A 26,214-nucleotide genomic window follows, 5' to 3' on the forward strand; every position below is an offset into this window, starting at 1 on the left:
GGGTGTTTATGTTCAGTGTGTGTTGTGGGTGTTAATGTTCAGTGTGTTGTGGGTGTTAATGTTCAGTGTGGTTGTGGGTGTTAATGTTCAGTATGTGTTGTGGGTGTTAATGTTCAGTATGTGTTGTGGGTGTTAATGTTCAGTGTGTGTTGTGGGTGTTAATGTTCAGTGTGTTGTGGGTGTTAATGTTCAGTGTGTGTTGTGGGTGTTAATGTTCAGTGTGTGTTGTGGGTGTTAATGTTCAGTGTGTGTTGTGGGTGTTAATGTTCAGTGTGTGTTGTGGGTGTTAATGTTCAGTGTGTGTTGTGGGATGTTAATGTTCAGTGTGTGTTGTGGGTGTTAATGTTCAGTGTGTTGTGGGTGTTAATGTTCAGTGTGTGTTGTGGGTGTTAATGTTCAGTGTGTGTTGTGGGTGTTAATGTTCAGTGTGTGTTGTGGGTGTTAATGTTCAGTGTGTTGTGGGTGTTAATGTTCAGTGTGTGTTGTGGGTGTTAATGTTCAGTGTGTGTTGTGGGTGTTAATGTTCAGTGTGTGTTGTGGGTGTTAATGTTCAGTGTGTGTTGTGGATGTTAATGTTCAGTGTGTGTTGTGGGTGTTAATGTTCAGTGTGTTGTGGTGTTAATGTTCAGTGTGTGTTGTGGGTGTTAATGTTCAGTGTGTGTTGTGGGTGTTAATGTTCAGTGTGTGTTGTGGGTGTTAATGTTCAGTAGTGTTGTGGGTGTTAATGTTCAGTGTGTTGTGGGTGTTAATGTTCAGTGGTGTTGTGGGTGTTATTGTTCAGTAGTGTGTGGGTGTTAATGTTCAGTATGTGTTGTGGGTGTTAATGTTCAGTGTGTGTTGTGGATGTTAATGTTCAGTGTGTGTTGTGGGTGTTAATGTTCAGTGTTGTTGTGGGTGTTAATGTTCAGTGTGTGTTGTGGGTGTTAATGTTCAGTGTGTGTTGTGGGTGTTAATGTTCAGTGTGTGTTGTGGGTGTTATTGTTCAGGTGTTGTGGGTGTTAATGTTCAGTGTGTGTTGTGGGTGTTAATGTTCAGTGTGTGTTGTGGGTGTTAATGTTCAGTGTGTTGTGGGTGTTAATGTTCAGTGTGTGTTGTGGGTGTTAATGTTCAGTGTGTGTTGTGGGTGTTAATGTTCAGTGTGTTGTGGGTGTTAATGTTCAGTGTGTGTTGTGGGTGTTATTGTTCAGTGTGTGTTGTGGTGTTAATGTTCAGTGTGTGTTGTGGGTGTTAATGTTCAGTGTGTTGTGGATGTTAATGTTCAGTGTGTGTTGTGGGTGTTAATGTTCAGTGTGTTGTGGATGTTAATGTTCAGTGTGTGTTGTGGGTGTTAATGTTCAGTGTGTTGTGGATGTTAATGTTCAGTGTGTGTTGTGGGTGTTAATGTTCAGTATGTGTCGTGGATGTTAATGTTCAGTGTGTTGTGGGTATTAATGTTCAGTGTGTGTGTGGATGTTATTGTTCAGTGTGTGTTGTGGGTGTTAATGTTCAGTATGTTGTGGTGTTAATGTTCAGTGTGTGTTGTGGGTGTTAATGTTCAGTGTGTGTTGTGGGTGTTAATGTTCAGTGTGTGTTGTGGGTGTTAATGTTCAGTGTGTTGTGGGTGTTAATGTTCAGTATGTGTTGTGGGTGTTATTGTTCAGTGTGTGTTGTGGATGTTAATGTTCAGTGTGTGTTGTGGGTGTTAATGTTCAGTGTGTGTTGTGGGTGTTAATGTTCAGTGTGTGTTGTGGGTGTTAATGTTCAGTGTGTGTTGTGGATGTTAATGTTCAGTGTGTGTTGTGGATGTTAATGTTCAGTGTGTGTTGTGCGTGTTAATGTTCAGTGTGTTGTGGGTGTTAATGTTCAGTATGTGTTGTGGATTAATGTTCAGTGTGTGTGTGGGTGTTAATGTTCAGTGTGTGTTGTGGATGTTAATGTTCAGTGTGTGTTGTGGGTGTTAATGTTCAGTGTGTGTTGTGGGTGTTAATGTTCAGTGTGTTGTGGGTGTTAATGTTCAGTATGTGTTGTGGGTGTTATTGTTCAGTGTGTTGTTGTGGATGTTAATGTTCAGTGTGTGTTGTGGGTGTTAATGTTCAGTGTGTTGTGGGTGTTATTGTTCAGTATGTGTTGTGGGTGTTAATGTTCAGTGTGTGTTGTGGGTGTTAATGTTCAGTGTGTGTTGTGGGTGTTAATGTTCAGTGTGTGTTGTGGGTGTTAATGTTCAGTGTGTTGTGGGTGTTAATGTTCAGTGTGTGTTGTGGGTGTTAATGTTCAGTGTGTTGTGGGTGTTATTGTTCAGTATGTGTTGTGGGTGTTAATGTTCAGTATGTGTTGTGGGTGTTAATGTTCAGTATGTGTTGTGGGTGTTAATGTTCAGTGTGTGTTGTGGGTGTTAATGTTCAGTGTGTTGTGGGTGTTATTGTTCAGTGTGTGTTGTGGGTGTTAATGTTCAGTGTGTGTTGTGGGTGTTATTGTTCAGTGTGTGTTGTGGGTGTTAATGTTCAGTGTGTGTTGTGGATGTTAATGTTCAGTGTGTGTTGTGGGTGTTAATGTTCAGTGTGTTGTGGGTGTTAATGTTCAGTATGTGTTGTGGGTGTTAATGTTCAGTATGTGTTGTGGGTGTTAATGTTCAGTGTTGTGTTGTGGGTGTTAATGTTCAGTGTGTTGTGGGTGTTATTGCTCAGTGTGTGTTGTGGGTGTTAATGTTCAGTGTGTGTTGTGGGTGTTAATGTTCAGTGTGTGTTGTGGGTATTAATGTTCAGTGTGTGTTGTGGATGTTAATGTTCAGTGTGTGTTGTGGGTGTTAATGTTCAGTGTGTTGTGGGTGTTAATGTTCAGTATGTGTTGTGGGTGTTAATGTTCAGTGTGTGTTGTGGGTGTTAATGTTCAGTGTGTGTTGTGGGTGTTAATGTTCAGTATGTGTTGTGGGTGTTAATGTTCAGTGTGTGTTGTGGGTGTTAATGTTCAGTGTGTTGTGGGTGTTATTGTTCAGTATGTGTTGTGGGTGTTAATGTTCAGTATGTGTTGTGGGTGTTAATGTTCAGTGTGTGTTGTGGATGTTAATGTTCAGTGTGTGTTGTGGGTGTTAATGTTCAGTGTGTTGTGGGTGTTAATGTTCAGTATGTGTTGTGGGTGTTAATGTTCAGTATGTGTTGTGGGTGTTAATGTTCAGTGTGTGTTGTGGGTGTTAATGTTCAGTGTGTTGTGGGTGTTATTGTTCAGTGTGTGTTGTGGGTGTTAATGTTCAGTGTGTTGTGGGTGTTAATGTTCAGTGTGTGTTGTGGGTGTTAATGTTCAGTGTGTGTTGTGGGTGTTAATGTTCAGTGTGTGTTGTGGGTGTTAATGTTCAGTGTGTGTTGTGGGTGTTATTGTTCAGTGTGTGTTGTGTGTGTTAATGTTCAGTGTGTGTTGTGGGTGTTAATGTTCAGTGTGTTGTGGGTGTTAATGTTCAGTGTGTGTTGTGGATGTTAATGTTCAGTGTGTGTTGTGGGTGTTATTGTTCAGTGTGTGTTGTGGGTGTTAATGTTCAGTGTGTGTTGTGGGTGTTAATGTTCAGTGTGTGTTGTGGGTGTTAATGTTCAGTGTGTGTTGTGGGTGTTAATGTTCAATGTGTGTTGTGGGTGTTATTGTTCAGTGTGTGTTGTGGGTGTTAATGTTCAATGTGTGTTGTGGGTGTTAATGTTCAGTGTGTGTTGTGGGTGTTAATGTTCAGTGTGTTGTGGGTGTTATTGTTCAGTATGTGTTGTGGGTGTTAATGTTCAGTATGTGTTGTGGGTGTTAATGTTCAGTATGTGTTGTGGGTGTTAATGTTCAGTGTGTGTTGTGGGTGTTAATGTTCAGTGTGTTGTGGGTGTTATTGTTCAGTGTGTGTTGTGGGTGTTAATGTTCAGTGTGTGTTGTGGGTGTTATTGTTCAGTGTGTGTTGTGGGTGTTAATGGTCAGTGTGTGTTGTGGGTGTTAATGTTCAGTGTGTGTTGTGGATGTTAATGTTCAGTGTGTGTTGTGGGTGTTAATGTTCAGTGTGTTGTGGGTGTTAATGTTCAGTATGTGTTGTGGGTGTTAATGTTCAGTATGTGTTGTGGGTGTTAATGTTCAGTGTGTGTTGTGGGTGTTAATGTTCAGTGTGTTGTGGGTGTTATTGCTCAGTGTGTGTTGTGGGTGTTAATGTTCAGTGTGTTGTGGGTGTTAATGTTCAGTGTGTGTTGTGGGTATTAATGTTCAGTGTGTGTTGTGGATGTTAATGTTCAGTGTGTGTTGTGGGTGTTAATGTTCAGTGTGTTGTGGGTGTTAATGTTCAGTATGTGTTGTGGGTGTTAATGTTCAGTGTGTGTTGTGGGTGTTAATGTTCAGTGTGTGTTGTGGGTGTTAATGTTCAGTATGTGTTGTGGGTGTTAATGTTCAGTGTGTGTTGTGGGTGTTAATGTTCAGTGTGTTGTGGGTGTTATTGTTCAGTATGTGTTGTGGGTGTTAATGTTCAGTATGTGTTGTGGGTGTTAATGTTCAGTGTGTGTTGTGGATGTTAATGTTCAGTGTGTGTTGTGGGTGTTAATGTTCAGTGTGTTGTGGGTGTTAATGTTCAGTGTGTGTTGTGGGTGTTAATGTTCAGTGTGTGTTGTGGGTGTTATTGTTCAGTGTGTTGTGGGTGTTATTGTTCAGTGTGTGTTGTGGGTGTTATTGTTCAGTGTGTGTTGTGGGTGTTAATGTTCAGTGTGTGTTGTGGGTGTTAATGTTCAGTGTGTGTTGTGGGTGTTAATGTTCAGTGTGTTGTGGGTGTTATTGTTCAGTGTGTGTTGTGGGTGTTAATGTTCAGTGTGTGTTGTGGGTGTTAATGTTCAGTGTGTGTTGTGGGTGTTAATGTTCAGTGTGTGTTGTGGGTGTTAATGTTCAGTGTGTGTTGTGGGTGTTATTGTTCAGTGTGTTGTGGGTGTTAATGTTCAGTGTGTGTTGTGGGTGTTAATGTTCAGTGTGTGTTGTGGGTGTTAATGTTCAGTGTGTGTTGTGGGTGTTAATGTTCAGTGTGTGTTGTGGGTGTTAATGTTCAGTGTGTGTTGTGGGTGTTAATGTTCAGTGTGTGTTGTGGGTGTTAATGTTCAGTGTGTTCTGGGTGTTATTGTTCAGTGTGTGTTGTGGGTGTTAATGTTCAGTGTGTTGTGGGTGTTATTGTTCAGTGTGTGTTGTGGGTGTTATTGTTCAGTGTGTGTTGTGGGTGTTAATGTTCAGTGTGTGTTGTGGGTGTTAATGTTCAGTGTGTGTTGTGGGTGTTAATGTTCAGTGTGTGTTGTGGGTGTTAATGTTCAGTGTGTGTTGTGGGTGTTATTGTTCAGTGTGTTGTGGGTGTTATTGTTCAGTGTGTGTTGTGGGTGTTAATGTTCAGTGTGTGTTGTGGGTGTTATTGTTCATTGTGTGTTGTGGGTATTAATGTTCAATGCATTATGGATGTTTTTCAGAGCTCTCCTGAGGGGTTGTCGCTGTGTGGAATTGGACTGCTGGGAGGGGACAAATGGGGAGCCAATGATTTACCACGGATACACACTCACCTCAAAAATCCTCTTCAAAGACGTTATCACAACCATCCGGGATTACGCTTTCACAGTAAGTCAATGGGGATCATTCCCAGAGTCTGGCAGTGGGGATTAGGGATCCAGTATCTGTTTGGAGTAAATACGTTTTGATAAACCATATTCTCAAAATTTACATTCCCATTTTATCTTCTGAGGGACACCAGGACCTCGATTCCTGCAGCATCATGGAAAACGCCATTGCATATCCAAAATGGCAGTATTGTTATTTATTTAATTAATACATATTAATTAATACATAATTTGGCTTACATTAACACTGCAATGAAGTTTCTATGAAAATCCGCTAGTTACCACACTCCGGCGCCTGTTCGGGTACACTGAGAGAGAATTTAGCACGGCCAATGCACCCTAACCAGCACGTCTTTCGGACTGTGGGAGGAAACCGGAGCACCCGGACGAAACCCATGCAGACACGGGGAGAATGTGCAGTCCCCACACAGACAGTGGATTGGGAGGGAGTCGTGGGTTCACATAGTGGATAAGAGATGCCATTGGAGGTGGTGAGAGGGATGGGGCATGGGGAGTGGATGAGGCGGGTGGGGCGCGGTTGTGGGTGTGGGTTTGGGAGTGGTAAAGCCAGGGGCCCAAATATTTAAAACAACTGAGACAACATCTGAGAGAACCGAGACAGGCCTTTTAACCAGCATGCCTCAACATTCAACAGCCCCGGAACTGCCTCCAATCCATGTCCAGGAATTCACTCCACATCAGCCTCCCCGGAACAACGATCTGCCGTTCGGATCAGTTTACCCTCCCCCCGAGATGGTGAGCGCGGCATGTCCAGGCCCATGCGGCATGTCCTAAACCACAAATCTCTGCTTTAGGCACATTTCATACCATTCTTGTGATTGACACTTGGATTTAGTGGATCCGTTCTGAACCAGTTCACCAAACACACCAATCCCTTTACACACAGTCATTGCCCTCCTCTCCTGCAAGTGCTGCCTCTCAATGGGATGCACACATTGTTGCATAATCACACACTCAGACACATTGCAAGCCAGTGTATAATTACTGATTGTAGCGTCTAATCACATGCTATACTTATGCTGCTGTCTATTCAGACACTGTAATCACAGAATGCACACACTACTTATTAAAGGCTAACATTTCTGGGGGTTGCCCATGATCGGCTGATGTCTGGAATCCTCTTGAATCTTCTCCCCAGGTCTCTCCGTATCCTGTTATTCTGTCCCTGGAGAATCACTGTGGTCAGGAGCAGCAGACAGTCATGGCGCGGCACTTAAAGGAAATTCTCGGCGACATGCTGGTAACGGCACTGATCGATGGCAAAGACCCGAATGAGCTTCCATCGCCCGAGGTAACTGTCTGCCCAGTGACTGTGTCATGTCTCTCTTTCTAATGTCTCAGTATAAAAACAGAAAGTGCTGGAAAAACTCTGCGGGTCTGGCAGCATCTGTGGAAAAGAAACTGAGTTGATGTTCAGTCTGAGGATTCGTGGTAGACCAATTAGGATGGAGCTGAGGAGATATTTCTTCACCCAGAGAGTGGAATTCATTACCACAGGAAGTAGTTGATGCCAAAACATTGAATGTATTCAAGAGGCGGCTGGATATAGCACTTGGAGCGAATGGGATTATGAGGAGAAAGCAGGATGAGGCTATTGAGTTGGATGATCAGCCATGATCGTAATGAATGGCAGAGCAGGCTCGAAGGGCCGAATGGCCTCCTCCTGCTCCTAACTTCTATGAGTCCAATAAGATTGTTCTTCGGAACATTTCTCCGTCTTGGTTCAAGATGGTTGCTCACTGGAGCAGTTGAATATAAGAAATCAGAGATAGAGCCTGCTCCTCTATTTGGTATGGTGATTGCTGATCTCAGGGCCACTCGCCTGCCCACTCCCTGCATTCCTTGAGAAACCAATAATCTGTCCATCTCAGCTTCAATGTATCCAACAATGGATCTGCCATCCTGTGACATAGGGAACTTGTAGGAATCACAACCCTCTGAGGCTGGCTTTCCCTGAGACAATGTCCCTGTCTTTAATGTACCAGGGAGCTTGCATCTGCCGAACCTCTGTCACATCACCAGGATTACTCAAAACATTTCACACCCAACGCAACTCCTTCCACTTCGAGTCACTTATATGAAGTCAGCAGCTGGTCTTTCACACAATTCCCCAAAAATAAGACAAATGCTTATCAACTGCTTTTCATTGATTGAGGGATGAATATTGGAGACTCCAAACAGGGGGAGAATCTACCCCTGATTTTTCCTGCCATGGGATCCTTTACAGGGGCCTCAGTATAACACCGCTCCCAAAGGAAAGTGCCTTAGGAGAGATGATGGTGAGTGGTAATGTCACTACAGAGGCCAGACTAACTCTCTGGGGAGACCAGTTCAAATCCCATCATGGCAACTGCAATCGAAATTCAGTTCACATAATCTGGAATATAAAGCTAGTCTCAGAGATATTTACAGTGAGGATTACCATCCAGCTCATTAATGTCCTTTAGGGAAGGAAATCTGCTGTCCTTACCTGGTCTCATCTACATGTATGTGGTTGACTCTCAACTACAGCTCTGAAAATGACCCAGCAAGCCACTCAGTTCAAGGATAATTAGAGATGGGCAATAAATGCTGGCCTTGCCTTGCGACACCCACATCCTGTGAAAGAATTAAAATAAAACCTTCGACCTTGCAGCTCTCCGTCAGTGGTACTCTGGCTTATGTATTCAGTAAGAAGTCTCACAACACCAGGTTAAAGTCCAACAGGTTTATTTGGAATCATGAGCTTTCGGGGCGCTGCTCCTTCACCAGGTGAGTGAGAGTCATCGTTTAATTGAGGATGGGGCAGTGCTCTGAAAGCTCGTGCTACCAAATAAACCTGTTGGACTTTAACCTGGTGTTGTGAGACTACTTACTGTGCTTACCCCAGTAACAATGCCGACATCTCCACATCGTGTATTCAGGTCACTGGAGGGAGATTTGAACTTCTAATTCGGAGATGAGAATGCCACAAACTGTAGGAAGGCAAGCTAACAATTCCAACAATAGGGAGATGAGGGCGATACACTGTATGATTTATTTTGCATCCTAAGTGGATTTAAAATTTGCAGGTCCAGTCTCGCACTGCAATGCATCACAAGCTAAGAACTATTTTAAAACAAATGCGTGTTTCTGTCAATCTGAACTGTCCCGAAATGATGGAGAAAGTTGTTCCAAGGGCTGATGCAATCTTCTAACTTTTACAGAAACTCAAGAGAAAGATTCTAATAAAGGGAAAGAAGTTGCAGAGCTCCGGGCCCACAGCAGAGCAGCTGGACGAAGCGGCGGATGAATATGAGGAAGAGAATGTCAAAAATGAAAACAAAAGCAAAAAGGTAAACGGGGAGTGAGGTAAAAGCTGTGATAAAGAGGCAGCAAGTAGCACAGCTTGGCACCACGGCAACTGGTGCAGTCACTAATGATAGAGTGGTGGAAATGAGGGATGTACAAAGAGCAAGAATGAGAGGCACAAGATATCTCAGAGCGTTGCAGAATGGAAGGAGATTACAGAAATAGGGAGGAATCAGGCCATGGAAGGATTGGAGCAGCAGGATGAGATTCTTAAAGTCGAAGGGCTGCAGGATTGCGAGCTAATATAACACACCGGGAGACAGTGTAACGCGCCAGGAGACAGGGCGGCCCGCCGGGAGGCAGGGCGACATGGCGGGAGACAGGGCAGCATGCTGGGAATCAGGGCGATGCCCCGGGAGACAGGGCAACGGGCTGGGAATCAGGGCGACGCCCCGGGAGGCAGGGCAGCGTGCTGGGAATCAGGGCAACGGGCTGGGAATCAGGGCGACGGGCTGGGAATCAGGGCGACGCCCCGGGAGACAGGGTGACACACCGGGGGATGATGTAACATTGCACACATTTGGCCATTTCTGTCATGTCTCCAGGTGGAATCTCAATCGGATTTCCCCTTGAACAGTTACTAACAGGGCGTTGCTGCCTGTTGATGGGGCATAAGAAACCCCAGCACAGCTGCTTTCTGAAACTCCTCCGAATCGACGGGTGACATTATTTTCCTTTGGGTGAATGATATTGGTTGGGTTTCTGTTTGCTGCACCTTCTCTCAGCTTGAGTTTGTATTTGGCATTTTGCTGCCTCTCAACTTCCTGCTTAGCTTCAGATATTCAAACTGAAACTGCTCCTGTTCCCCTGCTCCTGGTGGCACCCAGCTTCTGTTTGTGATTTTTCATATTGGGATTTTTAATAAGTAGACAATATCAACTTCAGTTAGATTCTCCCAGTGTCTATATTGGATTCACAGCAGCCCAATACTCACCCAACACCCTCCCTATCCTGCTGACGATGGCCCAGTCCTGAGTGCTGTCTTGCTGCCTATGTGAGAACATGATTCTATAAATGTTGCATTAACGGAGTCCCGATCATCCTCAACACCGGTTGCCCGCAAGGCTGTGCCCTCAGTCCCTTATTATATTCCTTATACACCTATGACTGTGTGACCAAATTCCCCTCCAACTCGATTTTCAAGTTTGCTGATGACAGCACCATAATGGGTCAGATCTTAAACAATGATGAGACAGAGTACAGGAATGAGATAGAGAATCTGATGAACTGGTGCGGCGACAATAATCTCTTCCTCAACGTCAACAAAACAAAGGAGATTGGCATTGACTTCAGGAAGTGTAGAGGACATGCCCCTGTCTACATCAACAGGGCCAAAGTGGAAATGGTTGAGAGCTTCAAGTTTCTAGGTGTCCAGATCACCAACAACCTGTCCTGGTCCCTCCATGCAGACACTATAGTTAAGAAAGTCCACCAATGCCTCTACTTTCTCAGGAGGCTAAGGAAATTTGGCATGTCCGCTAAGACTCACTAACTTTTACAGATGCACCATAGAAAGCATTCTTTCTGGTTGTATCACAGCTTGGTATGGTTCCTGCTCTGCCCAAGACTGCAGGAAACTACAAAGGATCATGAATGAAGCCCAGTCCATAACGCAAACCAGCCTCCCATCCATTGACTCTGTCTACACTTCCCGCTACCTCGGCAAAGCAGCCAGCATAATTAAGGGCCCCACGCACTGAGGACATTCTCTCTTCCACCTTCTTCTGTTGGGAAAAAGATACAAAAGCCTGAGGACTCGTACCAATTGACTCAAGAACAGCTTCTTCCCTGCTGTCATCAGACTTTTGAATGGACCTACCTCGTATTAAGTTGATCTTTCTTTTACACCTATGAACTGTAACACTACATTCTGCATTCTACATTCTCCTTTCCTTCTCTATGAACGGTATGCTTTGTCTGTATAGCGCGCAAGTAACAATATTTTTCACTGTCTACTAATACATGTGACAATAATAAATCAAATAAAAATCCATTTTCCATGAGAATCCCAAAGAATCCTTTTGGGAAAGTGACCCCAGTTCACTCCTCCCAGATCCTTCATGGTCGGCTCATGAAGAAAGTAAGGAGGTGTGGGATAGAGGGAAATTTGGCCAGTTGGATAAGTAACTGGCTATCTCATAGAAGACAGAGGGTGGTGGTGGATGGAAAATTTTCAGACTGGAGACCAGTTACCAGCGGTTTACCACAAGGATCAGTGCTGGGTCCTCTGCTATTTGTGATTTTTATAAATGACTTGGAGGAGGGGGCTGAAGGGTGGATCAGTAAATTTGCTGATGACACCAAGATTGGTGGAGTAGTGGATGAGGTGGAGGGCTGTTGTAGGCTGCAAAGAGACATTGGTAGGATGCAGAGCTGGGCTGAAAAATGGCAGATGGAGTTTAACCCTGATAAGTGCGAGGTGATTCATTTTGGTAGGACAAATTTGAATGCGGATTACAGGGTCAAAGGTAGGGTTCTGAGGAATGTGGAGGAACAGAGAGATCTTGGGGTTCATGTCCACAGATCTCTGAAGGTCGCCACTCAAGTGGATAGAGCTGTGAAGAAGGCCTATAGTGTGTTAGTGTTTATTAACAGGGGGTTTGAGTTTAAGAGCCGTGGGGTTATGCTGCAACTGTACAGGACCTTGGTGAAACCACATTTGGAATATTGTGTGCAGTTCTGGTCACCTCACTATAAGAAGGATACGGAAGTACTGGAAAGAGTGCAAAGGAGATTTACCAGGATGCTGCCTGGTTTGGAGGGTAGGTCTTATGAGGAAATGTTGAGGGAGCTAGGGCTTTTCTCTTTAGAGCGGAGGAGGTTGAGAGGCGACTTAATAGAGGTTTATAAGATGATGAGGGGGATAGATAGAGTGGACGTTCAGAGACTATTTCCTCGGGTGGATGTAGCTGTTACTAGGGGGCATAACTATAAGGTTCGTGGTGGAAGATATAGGAGGGATGTACGAGGTAGGTTCTTTACTCAGAGAGTGGTTGGGGTGTGGAATGGACTGCCTGCTGTGATAGTGGAGTCGGACACTTTAGGAACTTTCAAGGGTTATTGGATAGGCACATGGAGCACACTAGAATGATAGGGAGTGGGATAGCTTGATCTTGGTTTCGCAAAAGGTTCGGCACAACATCGTGGGCCGAAGGGCCTGTACTGTGCTGTACTGTTCTATGTTCTATGTTCTATCCTCTAACCCTGCTTCAGCTGAGGACAGAGGCTGTTTGTGCAGAGTCTGGGAGACAGTCCTCGTACCTGTTAGATCACCATGGTGATCAAGTGTAACTCCCCACTCCTCCCAGTAAATGAACTCACTCCCAAACAATTGTTTTGTATATTGGTCCCATGCCCTTTACTTTCCTCCTGTGTTTTGGTTTTGTTTCCTGGATATTTTCCCCATGTTTTCTGGTGCTCAAAATTACCGAGTTCCACGAGGAAACTTCTTAGTATGGTTTGGATAGAATCTGAGACTCGTAACAAGCTGGAACAAATCTCTGTTTCACATCTCATAGAATCCCTACAATGCAGAAGGAGGCCATTCGGCCCATCAAGTCTACACCGACCACAATCCCATCCAGGCCCTATCCCCATAACCCCTGCTAGTCCCCCTGATACTAAGGGGAAATTTAGCATGGCCAATCAACCTAAATCTTTGGACTGTGGGAGGAAACCGGAGCACCCAGGGGAAACCCACGCAGACACGGGGAGAAGGTACAAACTCCACCAGACAGTGACCCAGGCAAGGAATCGAACCTGGATCCCTGGCGCTGTGAGGCAACAGTGCTAACCACTGTGCTATCGTGCCACCCTAAACATCTATACCACTTCCATAAGCAAAACAGCTCCCACAAACACCTGCACCTTAGGTGTCACTTTGACCTGTTCGATGGTTGACCCTTCTTTATGCCAGTGAATAGGCTGCAGTGACCTTGGAAGTCCATTAGAACCATAGAAACCCTACAGTGCAGAAAGAGGCCATTTGGCCCATCGAGTCTGCACCAACTACAATCCCACCCAGGCCCTACCCCCATATCCCTACATATTTACCCGGTAATCCCTCTAACCTACGCATCTCAGGACACTAAGGGGCAATTTTAACATGGCCAATCAACCTAACCTGCACATCTTTGGACTGTGGGAGGAAACCGGAGCACCCGGAGGAAACCCACGCAGACACGAGGAGAATGTGCAAACTCCACACAGACAGTGACCCAAGCCACGAACCGAACCCAGGTCCCTGGAGCTGTGAAGCAACAGTGCTAACCACTGTGCTACCGTGCCGCCCATTCTTCATTTGAATCTGAGGAGAGGGTACTAATCCAACCTGGTATTCCCAGGGCAGCTCACTGGTTCTCACTCACTGTAATATCAGCTGCTAGACTCGTGAGGCAAGGCCAGATGGGGGCTGGGGGTGGTGGGGGAATTGTTGGTTGGGAAGGGGTTGCGGAGGTGGTGGGTGGGTGGGGGGAGGGGGGTTGTTAGCTGAAGGGTTCGTGTTCATGTTCTTGAAAACATTTCCAAATTCCTAACGTTCATTCCTGATGATGAGGCTCTTTGACTGGGCCTCCGCTTTGAAAGATAAGAACAGGAGTAGGCCATTCAGCCCTTTGAACCTGCTCTGCCATTCAATACGATCATGGCTGATCAGACACTTCAATGCCTCTTATCCACACTATATCCATAACCCTTTACGTTATTGTGAATCAGGAACCTACTCAGTGACTGAGCTTCCAAAATCCCCGGGGAGAATTACAAAGGTTCACAACCCTCTGTGAATAAATTTCTCCTCCTCTCAGTCTTAAGTGGAATCCCCCTCATTTTAGAATTGTGGCCCCTGGTTCTACACTCCACAACCAAGGGAAACATCTTACCTGCATCTACCCTGTCCTTTCCTTTAAATAGAATTCTCCAGCTATTCACTCCCCATCACCGCTGCCAGCGAGAATTGAGATTTTTGCACTCAGCCAAACCTCCGCTCCCTGCAGCGGAATGGGAGATTCCCAGCTGCAGGCGAGAGCGGAGAATCTGGCCCTGGGATTTCAATAAGATCACCTCTCATTCTTCAAAACTCTAGAGAACATAGGCCCAGTTTGCCTAATCTCTCTTCATAAGACAGTCCCGCCATCCCTGGAACAAGTCTGGTGAATCTTTGCTGCACTCCCTTAATGGCAATAATATCCATTCTGAGGTAAGGGGACTGAAACTGCGCACACTACTCCAGGTGCAGCCGAACTAAGGTCCTATACAATTGAAGCAAGATTCACTACTTCTGTACTCAAATCCTCTTGTGATAAAGGCTAACATTCCATTAGTCTTCTTAGTAGCTTGCTGAACCTGCATGTTAGCCTTCAGTGACTTATGGACAAGGACACCCAGGTCCCTTTGTACATCTCCACTTTCTAATTTCTTATTGTTTAGGAAATACTCTGCACATTTGTTTCTTCTATAAAAAAGTGGTTATCTTACATTTTTCCACATTACATTCTATCTGCCACATTCTTGCACACTCACTAAGTCTTTCCAAATCCTCCTGTAGCCGCTTTACATCTTCCTCACAGCACACATTCCCGCCTAGCTTTGTGTCATCTGTGTATTTGGAAATTTTAAAAAAATACTTTTCCAATTCAATCAAATCAAATCCAATTCAGAGTCTCAACAAGTTGAGACATAGAAACATAGAAACCCTACAGTACAGAAAGAGGCCATTCGGCCCATCGAGTCTGCACCGACCACAATCCCACCCAGGACCTACCCCCATATCCTTACATATTTACCCACTAATCCCTCTAACCTACACATTTCAGGACACTAAGGGCAATTTTTAGCTTGGCCAATCAACCTAACCTGCACATTTTTGGACATTTCAGATCCAGGCTGACAAGACAGGGCGAGCGACCAAACCACCCTGTCCTGGGCCTGATCTACATGAGCCAAGCTGATTGGAGAAGGGGGAGGTTCCTCCTCCAAGACTTGAGCTCATTTGCATCTCAGCCAAAAGGCCGAGATGCCGCTTTAAAAAATTGCTTCATATGAAACATATGAAGCTTCAGTGTAACCTAATGACCTCGACCAAGTGCAGCCGACCATGGGCTGCCGACCATACTACACTTGATCTTAGCCAAAAGGCCGAGAAGTATTTGGAAATATTACATTCGGTCCCCACGTCCAGATCATTGATATATGTTGTGAACAGTTGGGGCCCAAGTACTGATCCTTGCGGTACCCCACTAGGCACAGCCTGCCAACATGAGAAGACCCGTTTATTCCTACTCTCTGTTTTTGTCTGTTAGCCAATCCTCAATCCATGACAGTATGTTGCCACCTATCTCATGTGCTTTTATTTTGCTAATTAACCTCCTGTGGGGGACTTTACAAAAGCCTTCTGAAAATCAATATACACTACATCTATCGACTCTCCTTTGTCAATGTTGTATGATGATAGTGTGTATGTTTAAGGGTTTAAAGTTCAGTATTTTCTATCGGCAGTCAGTATGTCTGGTGGGAATACAGCTCAGATGCTGGGAAAGCAGAATAATTACTCACTTTAGCCATGTAGTCTACTTAGGGAAGAGCTAATGGACTTTTGTTTACAAAAAGAAAAGGTCCCTTGCGGTTTTTGAATAAAGGAATGGAAGGTGGGTTTATATTGGCAGGGTCATGTGATAATGTGGTTAATGGAAGGAGCTAGGTATGTAGCAGAGGAAAAGCAGCCTTTGAGTTCTGGCTGGGGTTTGTTTAAAGACAGAGATCTACAAGCTCTCTCCACAAAATCTCTCTGAAAGCTTCAAAGCTGTTTAGTCTCATTTAGCAATTATATTTATGGTTGTTAACTTTATTTTAAGATGATTTTGACTCTGTAAAAGGAAGGTTGCTTGTTTGGAATTGAAACAGTGATAAGTTAGAAATTAAAGTTGTTTCTTTTCATGTTTAAGTATTGTTCAATGGGTATTAATTAAGCTGTTTCATTTTGTTATAGTTAAACTGTGTTATTAAATGAAGTTTGTTTTACTATAAAAGATCCCTAATTTGTCAGTGAAATTACCCCTGGAGCGAAGCGACTTATCCTCACATTTATGCCAAAGTAGAAAATTGTCAGGGTCTAGTCTGGCTTCCTAATATAATTTGGGGTTCTGGTCCAGGGCCCTAACATTTGTTATTAACTAAAAGAACTCCATCAAGTTTGATTTCCCATTTGTAACTCCATGCTGACTATGCCCAATCAGATCATGGTTGTCCATGTGTCCAGTGATCACATCCTTTATAATAGATTCCACCATTTTCCCCTACCTCTGATGTAAAGCTAACAGGTCTATTCCCTATTTTCTCTCTCCCTCCCGTCTTAAACAGTGCGGTGACATTTGCTGCCTTTCAATCTTCAGGAGCCATTCCAGAATCTGTAGAATTTTGGGAGATGATCATCAATGCATCCACTATCTCTATAGTAACTTCTTTCTACACTCTGCGATGCACAATATCAGGTCCTGGGGACTTGTCAACTTTCAGTCCCATTCATTTTTCCAATACAACCTTCTTACTTATACTAATTTCCTTCAACTCCACATTCTCCCTTGGATCTCTACATCTGGGAATCTCCCTTGGATCTACATCTGGGAATCTCCCTTGGATCTACATCTGGGAATCTCCCTTGGATCTCTACATCTGGGAAATTTCCTGTATTGTCCTTAGTGAAAACAGACACAAAATAATCATTTAGCTTCTCTGCCACTTCTTTATTTCCCCGTTATGAATTTTCTTGACTCTGCACACAATGGATCCATATTTATTTTGGCCAAACACTTCCTTTTCACGTACTGATAGAAGCTTTGTATGTTTTTATGTTTTTTTGCTAGATTGCATTTCATATTCTGTTTTCCCTTTCTTCATCAGTTTCTTGGCCTTCCATTGCTGTATTCTAAAAACCTTCCAATCCTCTGGTTTACAACTATTTCTGGCAGCCTTTTCATTTAATCTTATACAATCCTTAACGTCCTTTTGTCAGCCACGGTCAACTGGCTCTTTTGGGGGTTTTGCACCTTGAAAGAATGTGTAGGTGCTGTATGTTATGTAATAGTTCCTTGAAGATTATCCATCGCCTATACATTGTCATACCCTTTTAAAAAAAATGTTTTTATTGAAGATGTTCCATTTTACCAAATAACGTAACGAACCCCAAAATCTAGTACAGCACAGAGCAATCATCATTCCACACATACAGACAGAAAAGACCAGCAAATATCATTACAACTGGTACAGACAATCCGTTACAATTCATTGTAAACATTGTATTTGGGGATTTTTACAGTAACTTCATTGCGATGTTAATGTAAGTCTACTTTGTAACATTAATAAGTAAACTTTAACTTTAAACTCCTTTCTCATGGATACTGAAAGGATATTACAAAGACTGGGGGGATATCGGGATTAGATTACATAACATAAGGGAGCCCCTGTGGGGTCAAATGCAGCCAATCGGAGCCTAAAACAGCACCCCAAAGCCTCTGAACAATGAAAGGATACCCCAGAAAGAGGGGAACACCAGGATACAACCTCAAATCCAAGACGTGGCGTGACAGTGTAGAGAAGAGGTGATGGTCTAGTGGTATTATCATAGAATCATAGAATCCCTACAGGGCAGAAGGAGGCCATTTGGCCCATCAAGTTTGCACTGACCACAATCCCACCCAGGCCCTATTCCTGTAGCCCCTCATATTTACCTGCTAATCCCCCTGACACTAGAGTTAATTTAGCATGGCCAATCCACCTAACCCGCACATCTTTGGCCTATGGGAGGAAACTGGAGCACCCGGAGGAAACCCACGCAGACACGGGGAGAATTTGCAAACTCCACACAGACAGTGACCCGAGGCCAGAATTGAACCTGGGTCCCTGGCGCTGTGAGGCAGCAGTGCTAACCACTGTGCCACCATGCCGTGGTATTATCACGAGACTATTAATCCAGAAACTCAGCTAATGTTCTGGGGACCCGGGTTCGAATCCCGCCACAGCATAAAAAATGTGTCTGGAATTAAGAATCTACTGATGACCATGAAACCATTTGTCAATTGTCGGAAAAACCCATCTGGTTCACAAATGTCTTTTAGGGAAGGAAATCTGCCGTCCTTACCCGGTCTGGCCTACATGTCATTCCAGAGCCACAGCAATATGGTTGACTCTCAACTGCCCTTGGGTAACTAGGGATGGGCAATAAATGCTGGCCAACCAGCGATGCCCATGTCCCGCGAATGAATAAAACTCTCACGTGCAGGATAACAGGAGCAGAACTATACCGCCTCATGGGAAGAGTGTGGATAATACAGAGCCCAGGTATCTAAACTCATCCTTGTACCGCACTGATAACAGGATTAGACTAGGAGTATAATCTCCACACCTTCCAAATACCAATTTTAAAATAGCTGCCGCCCATGTTTACACAGCCAAAGAAAGTAAGAGATATGGAGACAGATAAATGAAGAGCCAATAAGCCAAGGATTCTCTCACCATGCTTGAGGTTCATCACAAAACCAGGCACACCGGAGGTGCCACCCAAACCCTACCATCGGCAGGAAAAGTGAACCCCTTTCCCCAAGGACACCCTACCAACCAGAAGAGGAAGAATCGTCAAGACACCCACAAACGGGGTATCTCGGGGAAATACAATCCCCCTCCCCCCGACACAATGAGGGAACCCTGTTGGACTAAATATGATAAGTCGGAGCCTATAATCAACACCCCACTGACCCAGAGAACGAAAGGGAACCTTGGAGAGAGAGGAGCACCAGGATAGGACCATAGCCACAAGCTGTGGTTTGACAGTGTACACTGACCTGCAGGATGTCAGGAACAGAGCCACTTAACCTCGTGGGAGAAACTCAGATGATGCGGAGCCCAAGTATCTGGGCTCACACTCAGTCAGACCCCACACACAACAGGATACTCGAGGCTGGATACAGCATTGCCTCTTCAAACTTGATACACCCAGTCTTCAAATCGAGGTTATCAATGTATGGCAGCCGGTTCTCAAATCTAGCCAGGAATTTATCCTCTGCTCCCCTTGGGAGGCTGGCACACGGACATTCCTTCTCCAGCCCCATCTCCCTGAATGAACGCAGATATCCGACATACCATGCAGCAGGGTTTCCAAAGAGTGAAGGTGAGCCTCCACTGAGGAATCAGCCCTCTCGACTGACGGGGTTCTCCTCTCCGCTTCAGCCACTTTCTTTTGAATATCCTGCAGTTTACCCACGTGAGTGCCAATGATTTCTGCCAGGGATCTGAGACCGTCATCCAGAACTTTACCCACAATGGCAGCCAGCACCTCCATGCCTACAACATCGCCAGAGTGCAAGCCCACTCACCAGTGACACCACCACCGCGAACCAGGCCCCCCCCCACCCTCCCGCCATCTCCAACTGCCTTGATCCAACAAGGATTTTCTTGGCTTTACTTGGCTCCCCAGGATCTGCTCCATAGCATGGAGTATACACTGCAGGATTAGATAGTTTTGGGTTGTTCATCTGGATAAATGGGCAGCACGGTGGCACAGTGGTTAGCAGTGCTGCCTCACAGCTTCAGGGACCCGGGTTCGATTCCTGGCTTGGATCACCGCCTGTGTGGAGTTTGCACGTTCTTCCCGTGTCTGCATGGGTTTCCTCCGGGTGCTCCGGTTTCCTCCCACAGTCCAAAGATGAGTGGGTTAGGTGGATTGGCCATGGTAAATTGACCCTGGTGTCAGGGGATTAGCAGGGTAAATATGTGGGGTTACGGGGATAGGGTCTGGATGGGATTGTGGTCGGTGCAGACTCGATGGGCCGAATGGCCGCCTCCTGTGCTGTAGGGATTCTATGATTCTATAAATCAAAGGATTAAAAGATAAGGAGCGCCAGAGCTCGTGGAAACACAGCCGTTCCCCTGCTTACATCACGTGATCCCCCCCCGCCCCCCCGCCCCAAGTCATACCTTTTAATGTATTTTCCCCAATCCACCACAGGCAGTTTTGTCCCTCGTGCCTTCATAATTTCCTTTATTCCAACTTTTAACACCCTGCCTTCAGTTTGAACTTCCTCGCTGACAAACACGTATAATTCTATTACATCATGGTCACTCATCCTTTACAAACATTAATTAGCCCTTTTTCATAGAACATAGAAAAACTACAGCACAACACAGGCCCTTCAGCCCACAAAGTTGTGCCGAACATGTCCCTACCCTAGAGATTACTAGGCTTACCTATAACCCTCTATCTTACTAAGTTCCATGTACCTATCTAAAAGTCTCTTAAAAGACCCTATCGAATCCGCCTCCACCACTGTTGCTGGCAGCCCATTCCACGCACCCACCACCCTCTGAGTGAAAAACTTACCCCTGACATCTCCTCTGTACCTACTCCCCAGCATCTTAAACCTGTGTCCTCTTGTGGCAACCATTTCAGCCCTAGGAAAAAGCCTCTGACTGTCCACTCGATCAGTACCTCTCAACATCTTATACACCTCTATCAGGTCACCCCTCATCCTTCGTCTCTCCAAGGAGAAAAGGCCGAGCTCACTCAACCTATCCTCATAAGGCATGCTCCCCAACCCAGGCAACATCCTTGTAAATCTCCTCTGCACCCTTTCTATGGCTTCCACATCCTTCCTGTAATGAGGCGACCAGAACTGAGCACAGTACTCCAAGTGGGGTCTGACCAGGGTCCTATATAGCTGCAACATTATCTCACGACTCCTAAACTCAATACCTCAGTTGATGAAGGCCAGTACACCATACACCTTCTTAACCACAGCTTCAACCTGCACAGCTGCTTTGAGCATCCTATGAACTCGGACCCCAATATCCTTCTGATCTTCCACACTGCCGAGAGTCCTACCATTAATATTCTACTCTGCCATCCTATTTGACCTGCCAAAATGAACCACATCACACTTATCTGGGTTGAACTCCATCTGCCACTTCGTCTCCCAGTCTTGCATCCTATCAATGTCTCGCTGCAACTTCTGACATCCCTCCACACTATCCACAACACCTCCAACCTTTGTGTCATCAGCAAACTTACCAACCCATCCCTCCACTTCCTCATCCAGGTCATTTATAAAAATCACAAAGAGTAAGGGTCCCAGAACAGATCCCTGGGGCACTCCACTGGTGACCGACCTCCATGCAGAATATGACCCATCTATACCACTCTTTGCCTTCTGTGGGCAAGCCAGTTCTGGATCCACAAAGCAATGTCCCCTTGGATCCCATGCCCCCTCACTTTCTCAATAAGCCTTGCATGGGGCACCTTATCAAATGTCTTGCTGAAGTCCATATATACTACATCTACTGCTCTTCCTTCATCAACGTGTTTAGTCACATCCTCAAAAAATTTCAGTCAGGCTCGTGAGGCATGATCTGCCTTTGACAAAGCCATGCTGACTATTCTTAATCATATTATACCTCTCCAAATGTTCATAAATCCTGCCTCTCAGGATCTTCTCCATCAACTTTCCAACCACTGAGGTTAGACTCACTGGTTTATAATTTCCAGGGCTATCTCTACTCCCTTTCTGGAATAAAGGAACAATATCCGCGATCCTCCAATCCTCCGGAACCTCTCTCGTCTCCATTGATGATGCAAAGATCATCACCAGAGGCTCAGCAATCTCCTCCCTCGCCTCCCACAGTAGCCTGGGGTACATCTCATCCAGTCCCGGAGACTTATCTAGCTTGATGCTTTTCAAAAGCTCCAACACATCCTCTTTCTTAATATCTACATGCTCAAGCTTTTCAGTCCACTGCAAGTCTGCACTACAACCACCAAGATTCATGATATAATATTGGATCTAGAATAGCCTGGCCCCCAGTTGGCTCCTTCATATAACCGCTCTAGAAACCCATCCCTAACATACTACAGAAACTTGTCGATAAATCCTTCCACATTAGGTTACCCAAATTGAGTAGCTGGTCTGCAGTAATGTTTATAGTTCACATAAGCCCCTCTCCACACACTCACGTTTGTCCAGTTGGGATTATTATTGACTGTGTTATATTGGTGCCCTCGGTTGTTGAGCTTGGTCTATGTTCCAGTGAAATGTTGGTATTACAGAATCTGATGAGTGAGCTGTCAGCCCTGGTGATTTACTGTCAGAGTACTCACTTCCAAAGCTTTGAAGAGACCTGGAGCAGGCAAGCTGCCCACGAGACCTCGTCATTCGCCGAAACTAAAGCCAAGAAATTGATTGCTGAGAATGGTGAGTGTGACTGTAACTAAAAAGCTGTGATCCCCGGGGGTGTCAGTGCTGACCCTATCACACTATCATCAGTAACCCCCACAGCTTGCCTCCTGGACTTGCAGAATCTCACTGGCTGTCCTGTCTGGAGACAATACACATCTCTTTAACCTGTGCTTAATGCTCCCTCCACTCACACTGTCTGTATCTTTAAGACCTGGTTGGCTGTAGAGATTCACATTCTAATCAGTATTCTGTAACTTGATTTTGTGTCTCTGTGCCCTGTTTGAGAGCAGATATCCACTCCATCTGACGAAGGAGCAGCGCTCCGAAAGCTTATGGCATTTGCTACCAAATAAACCTGTTGGGCTTTAACCTGGTGTTGTTGAAACGCTTACTGTGTTTACCCCAGGGCTGTCAGTGCTGAGCCACTGTGACTGTAACTAAAAGGCTGTGATCCCCGGGGGTGTCAGTGCTGAACCACCGTGACTGTGGTTGGCTTTTCACTGGGCTGGGATGACTCCACAGCCCTTTAAAAATGGCAGGAGGGTCTCAATTCTTGGGTTCTTGATTCCAGTCCTAAATCCCCTGCCTTTAAAGGGTGCAGGCTTATTCGTGTCAAAAGTACACATCCCGCATTCCCGAGCTCGCTGTCTGCATTCCGGGGATAGACATGTCCTATTCCACTGTTCTCATAGAGTTGGGCCAGGTTTTTAAGGAGTCATGGTTCACAGGCCCTCAGAAGAGTTGTTAACCCAAGCCTGCCTGAGGAGACCTAAAGATGATTCCAGAGGTCCTCCTCATGCCCTTCTTCCCAAAGCCCTCACCCACCCATCCCCATGGCTCCTAATGTCTGCAATGCCAAGCTATGGCACTTCCATGCCCATTGACTGTATAGGACTAATGAATCCTCCCGTAACAGTCCTCCTTTTCCTTTATGTACCATGTCCTATTGGTGACCGTGAATGTCCATTCGATTGGTCTGTGGTTATGCTTGGCAATGTACTGCTGTGGTTTGATAGTGACAGTAAGATGGGTTAAAAAAAAACTTTTTTGAAAAGTCATTCATTTGTAACTTTACACCATGTTTAAAAACATTATTTCACAACAAGCAATGGAAACAATCATCCAGTTCCTTCAAAGTATCAATAACAGAAACCAAATATCCTTGAAACCGCTTAACCTTGTGTAAATTGAGAAATTGAGTGCAGAGATCAACAAGACTAATGGATATCTGGGCTCTCAGCCAAGCTACATTATGTAGGCTGCAGAGCGAAAAGAGGATTTTTCAATGATATTTGAGATGTATTTGTTGAGTTAGCATTCAGGAGAGAAAGCCAATGAGGAAATTTGAAAATACATAGCGACTAGTCAGAGGGCTGATGCTTTGTGAAGCCACAGAGTCCTGGTGGGGGTGGGGGGTGGGGGGGGGGGGGGGGGGGGGGGGGGTGGGGTGGAGGGGGGGGTGAGGGGGATCGAGGGGAGGTGGTGATCATATTTACCTGTCCCAATCCGCACGGTGGTGTAGGTTGGCATTTCACTCAGTCAGGGTGACTCGGGGCCCCTTGAAAAATGGAGGGTGGGCAATGAGTTGAGCATGCTGACAAGTCCAGATGTGCAAACATCTAAGCTGAGAGTGTTACGTTAGAAAATCTATTGAAATAACTGTAGCTAAAAGACCCAAGTCATCCACAGGGGCTACATTTCCCAGAATGCATTGTATGTGATGAACCCGTTCCAGCTTCCAACAGCTGAGGCCATTCCTTCCTCCTGATGATTCAAATGTTAAATTTCTCTTGTCCATTTATGTTGGTCTGAAGATTGTCTTCCATTTGTTTTCTTTTTAGGGCCTACTTTCGTCATTCACAACACTTTGCAGCTGTCCAAGGTCTATCCATTAGGCCGCAGGATTGGTTCATCCAACTTCAACCCTCAGGAGATGTGGAATGGCGGTTGTCAACTGGGTCAGACTCTCTCACACTTGCACGTTTCATTCAAGTGTCCTACAGAATAGAATCATAGAACCATCACAGTGCTGAAGGAGTCCTTTCGGCCCATTGTGTCCATGCCAGCCCTCAGTAGGCAACTCAGCCAGTCCCACACCCCCACCTTTTATCTCAGAATTGCAAATGTTTTTCTCTTCAGGTGATTCTGCAAATCTTTTGAATGTCTCAGTTGAATCTGCCTTCAGCACACTCTATCAGGCAGTGCATTCCAGATCCTAATCACTCTCTGTGTCAAACAGATTTTCCTCATAACGCCTTTGGTTCCTTTGCCAATCACCTTAATCAGTGTTCTCTGGTCCCCAATCCTTCCACCAATGGGGACAGTTTCTCTCCATCTTATTATTCATCCTAATCCCTCATAATTTTGAACAGCTCCATCAGATCCTCTCTCAACCTTCTCTTCTCCAAGACATTCAAGAGGACATTAGATGATTACTTGAACAGAAACAATGTGCAGGGGTACGGGGAAATGGCAGGGGAATGGCACTGAGTCATGATGCCCATTTGGAGAGATGGCGCAGTCACAGTGGGCAGGATTTTACGACCTCACTTGAGCAAGACCGGAAATTCCTGCCTCAGGTCAACAGACATTTCCGCTGTCCGTCCCTCCCCTGCTCCGATTCCGTGGTGGTCGGAGCGGAAGAATTCCAGTGAATGGATCGAATGTCCTCCTTCTGTGCCATAAGAATTCTGTGATCCTGTGATATGAGAAGAACAGCCCCAGCTTCTCCAATCTATCCCGACCCATCTCCCTCACCACTGCTCTCACCCCCTCCCCTCCCTCCCAGAACCGGGATAGGGTCCCTCATGTCCTCGCTTTTCACCCCATCAGCCTCTGCATGCAAAGGATCATCCTCCGCCATTTCTGCATGATGCCACTACTCAATACATCTTCCCCTCACTCCCCCTGTCAGCATTCCACACTCTCCGGGACACCCTGGCCCACTCCTCCATCACACCCAACACCTCACCCCCCCGCCCACGGCACCTTCCCATGCAATCGTAGAAGGTGCAACAACTGTCCCTTTACCTCCTCCCCGCCACCGTCCCAGGTCCTAAACACCCCTTTCAGGTGAAGCAGCGCTTCACATGCACCTCCTTCAATCTGGTCTATTGCATTCGCTGCTTCCAATGCGGCCTCCTGAACATCAGAGAGACCAAACGCAGACTGGGTGACCACTTTGCTGAACACCTTGGGTCCGTCCACAAGTGGGACCCCGACCTTCCTGTCGTTTGTCACTTCAGCACTGCAGGTGGAATTTTCCCATCCAGCCTGCCACAGGAATCGTAGTGGGCGGGACACGAACCATGCAAAGGTCGTTGACCTCGGGCGGGACTTTCCAGTCTTGGGGCGAGCGTGACCCGAAAATTGTGCCCGTCACCCTGCTCTCCTGTCCACATGTCCGTCCTTTGCCTTTTGCAATGTTCTAGCGAACCCCAACACAAACTGGAGAAGCAGCACCTCATCTTCCGATTGGGCACTTTACAGCCTTCCAGACCGAACATTGAGTTCAACAACTTCAGAGCATCAACTCTCCCCTCCACCTTCACCCGCTTTCCATTTGTTTTATTTTATTTCTTTTTATCTTATTTATTTCTTTTTATTTTATATTATTTTTAATTTTCATTTCTTCCATTGTTTCATTTGTCCACTTCTTAAAAATCTCGCTTTGCATCTTGTTTCCTCCCCACCCAATGCCCACCCCTCGCCGCCCACCTCACTCGGGCTATCTGCCATATTGCTCAGGTTGCCCTTTGACACTCTGCACCTTTGTTCTGCTGTTTACACATTCTGATCTCACAATGGCCGCTATCAACACCAATCTCAGCCTTTATCACCACCAGTTATATTCCCTTTGTCCTTGTCTATGACATCTTTGTTAGTTATACCCTCCATCCTAACAATATAAATCTAGTCCTATTTCCTTTGTCTTCATCTCTGACGAAGGGTCATCCAGACTCGAAACGTTGGCTCTATTCTCTCTCCACAGATGCTGTCAGACCTGCTGAGATTTTCCAGCATTTTCTGTCTTTGTTTCAGATTCCAGCATCCACAACATTTACCTTTTATTCTATTTG

General features: G+C 45.5%; 1 protein-coding gene and 1 pseudogene across 2 annotated transcripts in view; one reads left to right on the forward strand and one right to left on the reverse strand.

Annotated features, from left to right (window-relative positions):
• Positions 1-26,214, forward strand: part of LOC144500577 (1-phosphatidylinositol 4,5-bisphosphate phosphodiesterase delta-3-like) — a 146,598-nt gene that overhangs the window by 93,341 nt on the left and 27,043 nt on the right. For both annotated transcript variants that reach the window (XM_078223717.1, XM_078223718.1), the window contains 5 exons: positions 5,427-5,571; positions 6,730-6,882; positions 8,777-8,905; positions 22,006-22,150; positions 23,977-24,093. In XM_078223717.1, the coding sequence (XP_078079843.1) occupies positions 5,427-5,571; positions 6,730-6,882; positions 8,777-8,905; positions 22,006-22,150; positions 23,977-24,093 (689 nt within the window). The remainder of the gene's footprint in view (positions 1-5,426; positions 5,572-6,729; positions 6,883-8,776; positions 8,906-22,005; positions 22,151-23,976; positions 24,094-26,214) is intronic.
• Positions 14,846-15,065, reverse strand: LOC144501031 (U2 spliceosomal RNA; annotated as a pseudogene).

This window comes from Mustelus asterias, chromosome 11, assembly GCF_964213995.1.
Source record: "Mustelus asterias chromosome 11, sMusAst1.hap1.1, whole genome shotgun sequence".
Lineage (NCBI taxonomy): Eukaryota > Metazoa > Chordata > Chondrichthyes > Carcharhiniformes > Triakidae > Mustelus > Mustelus asterias.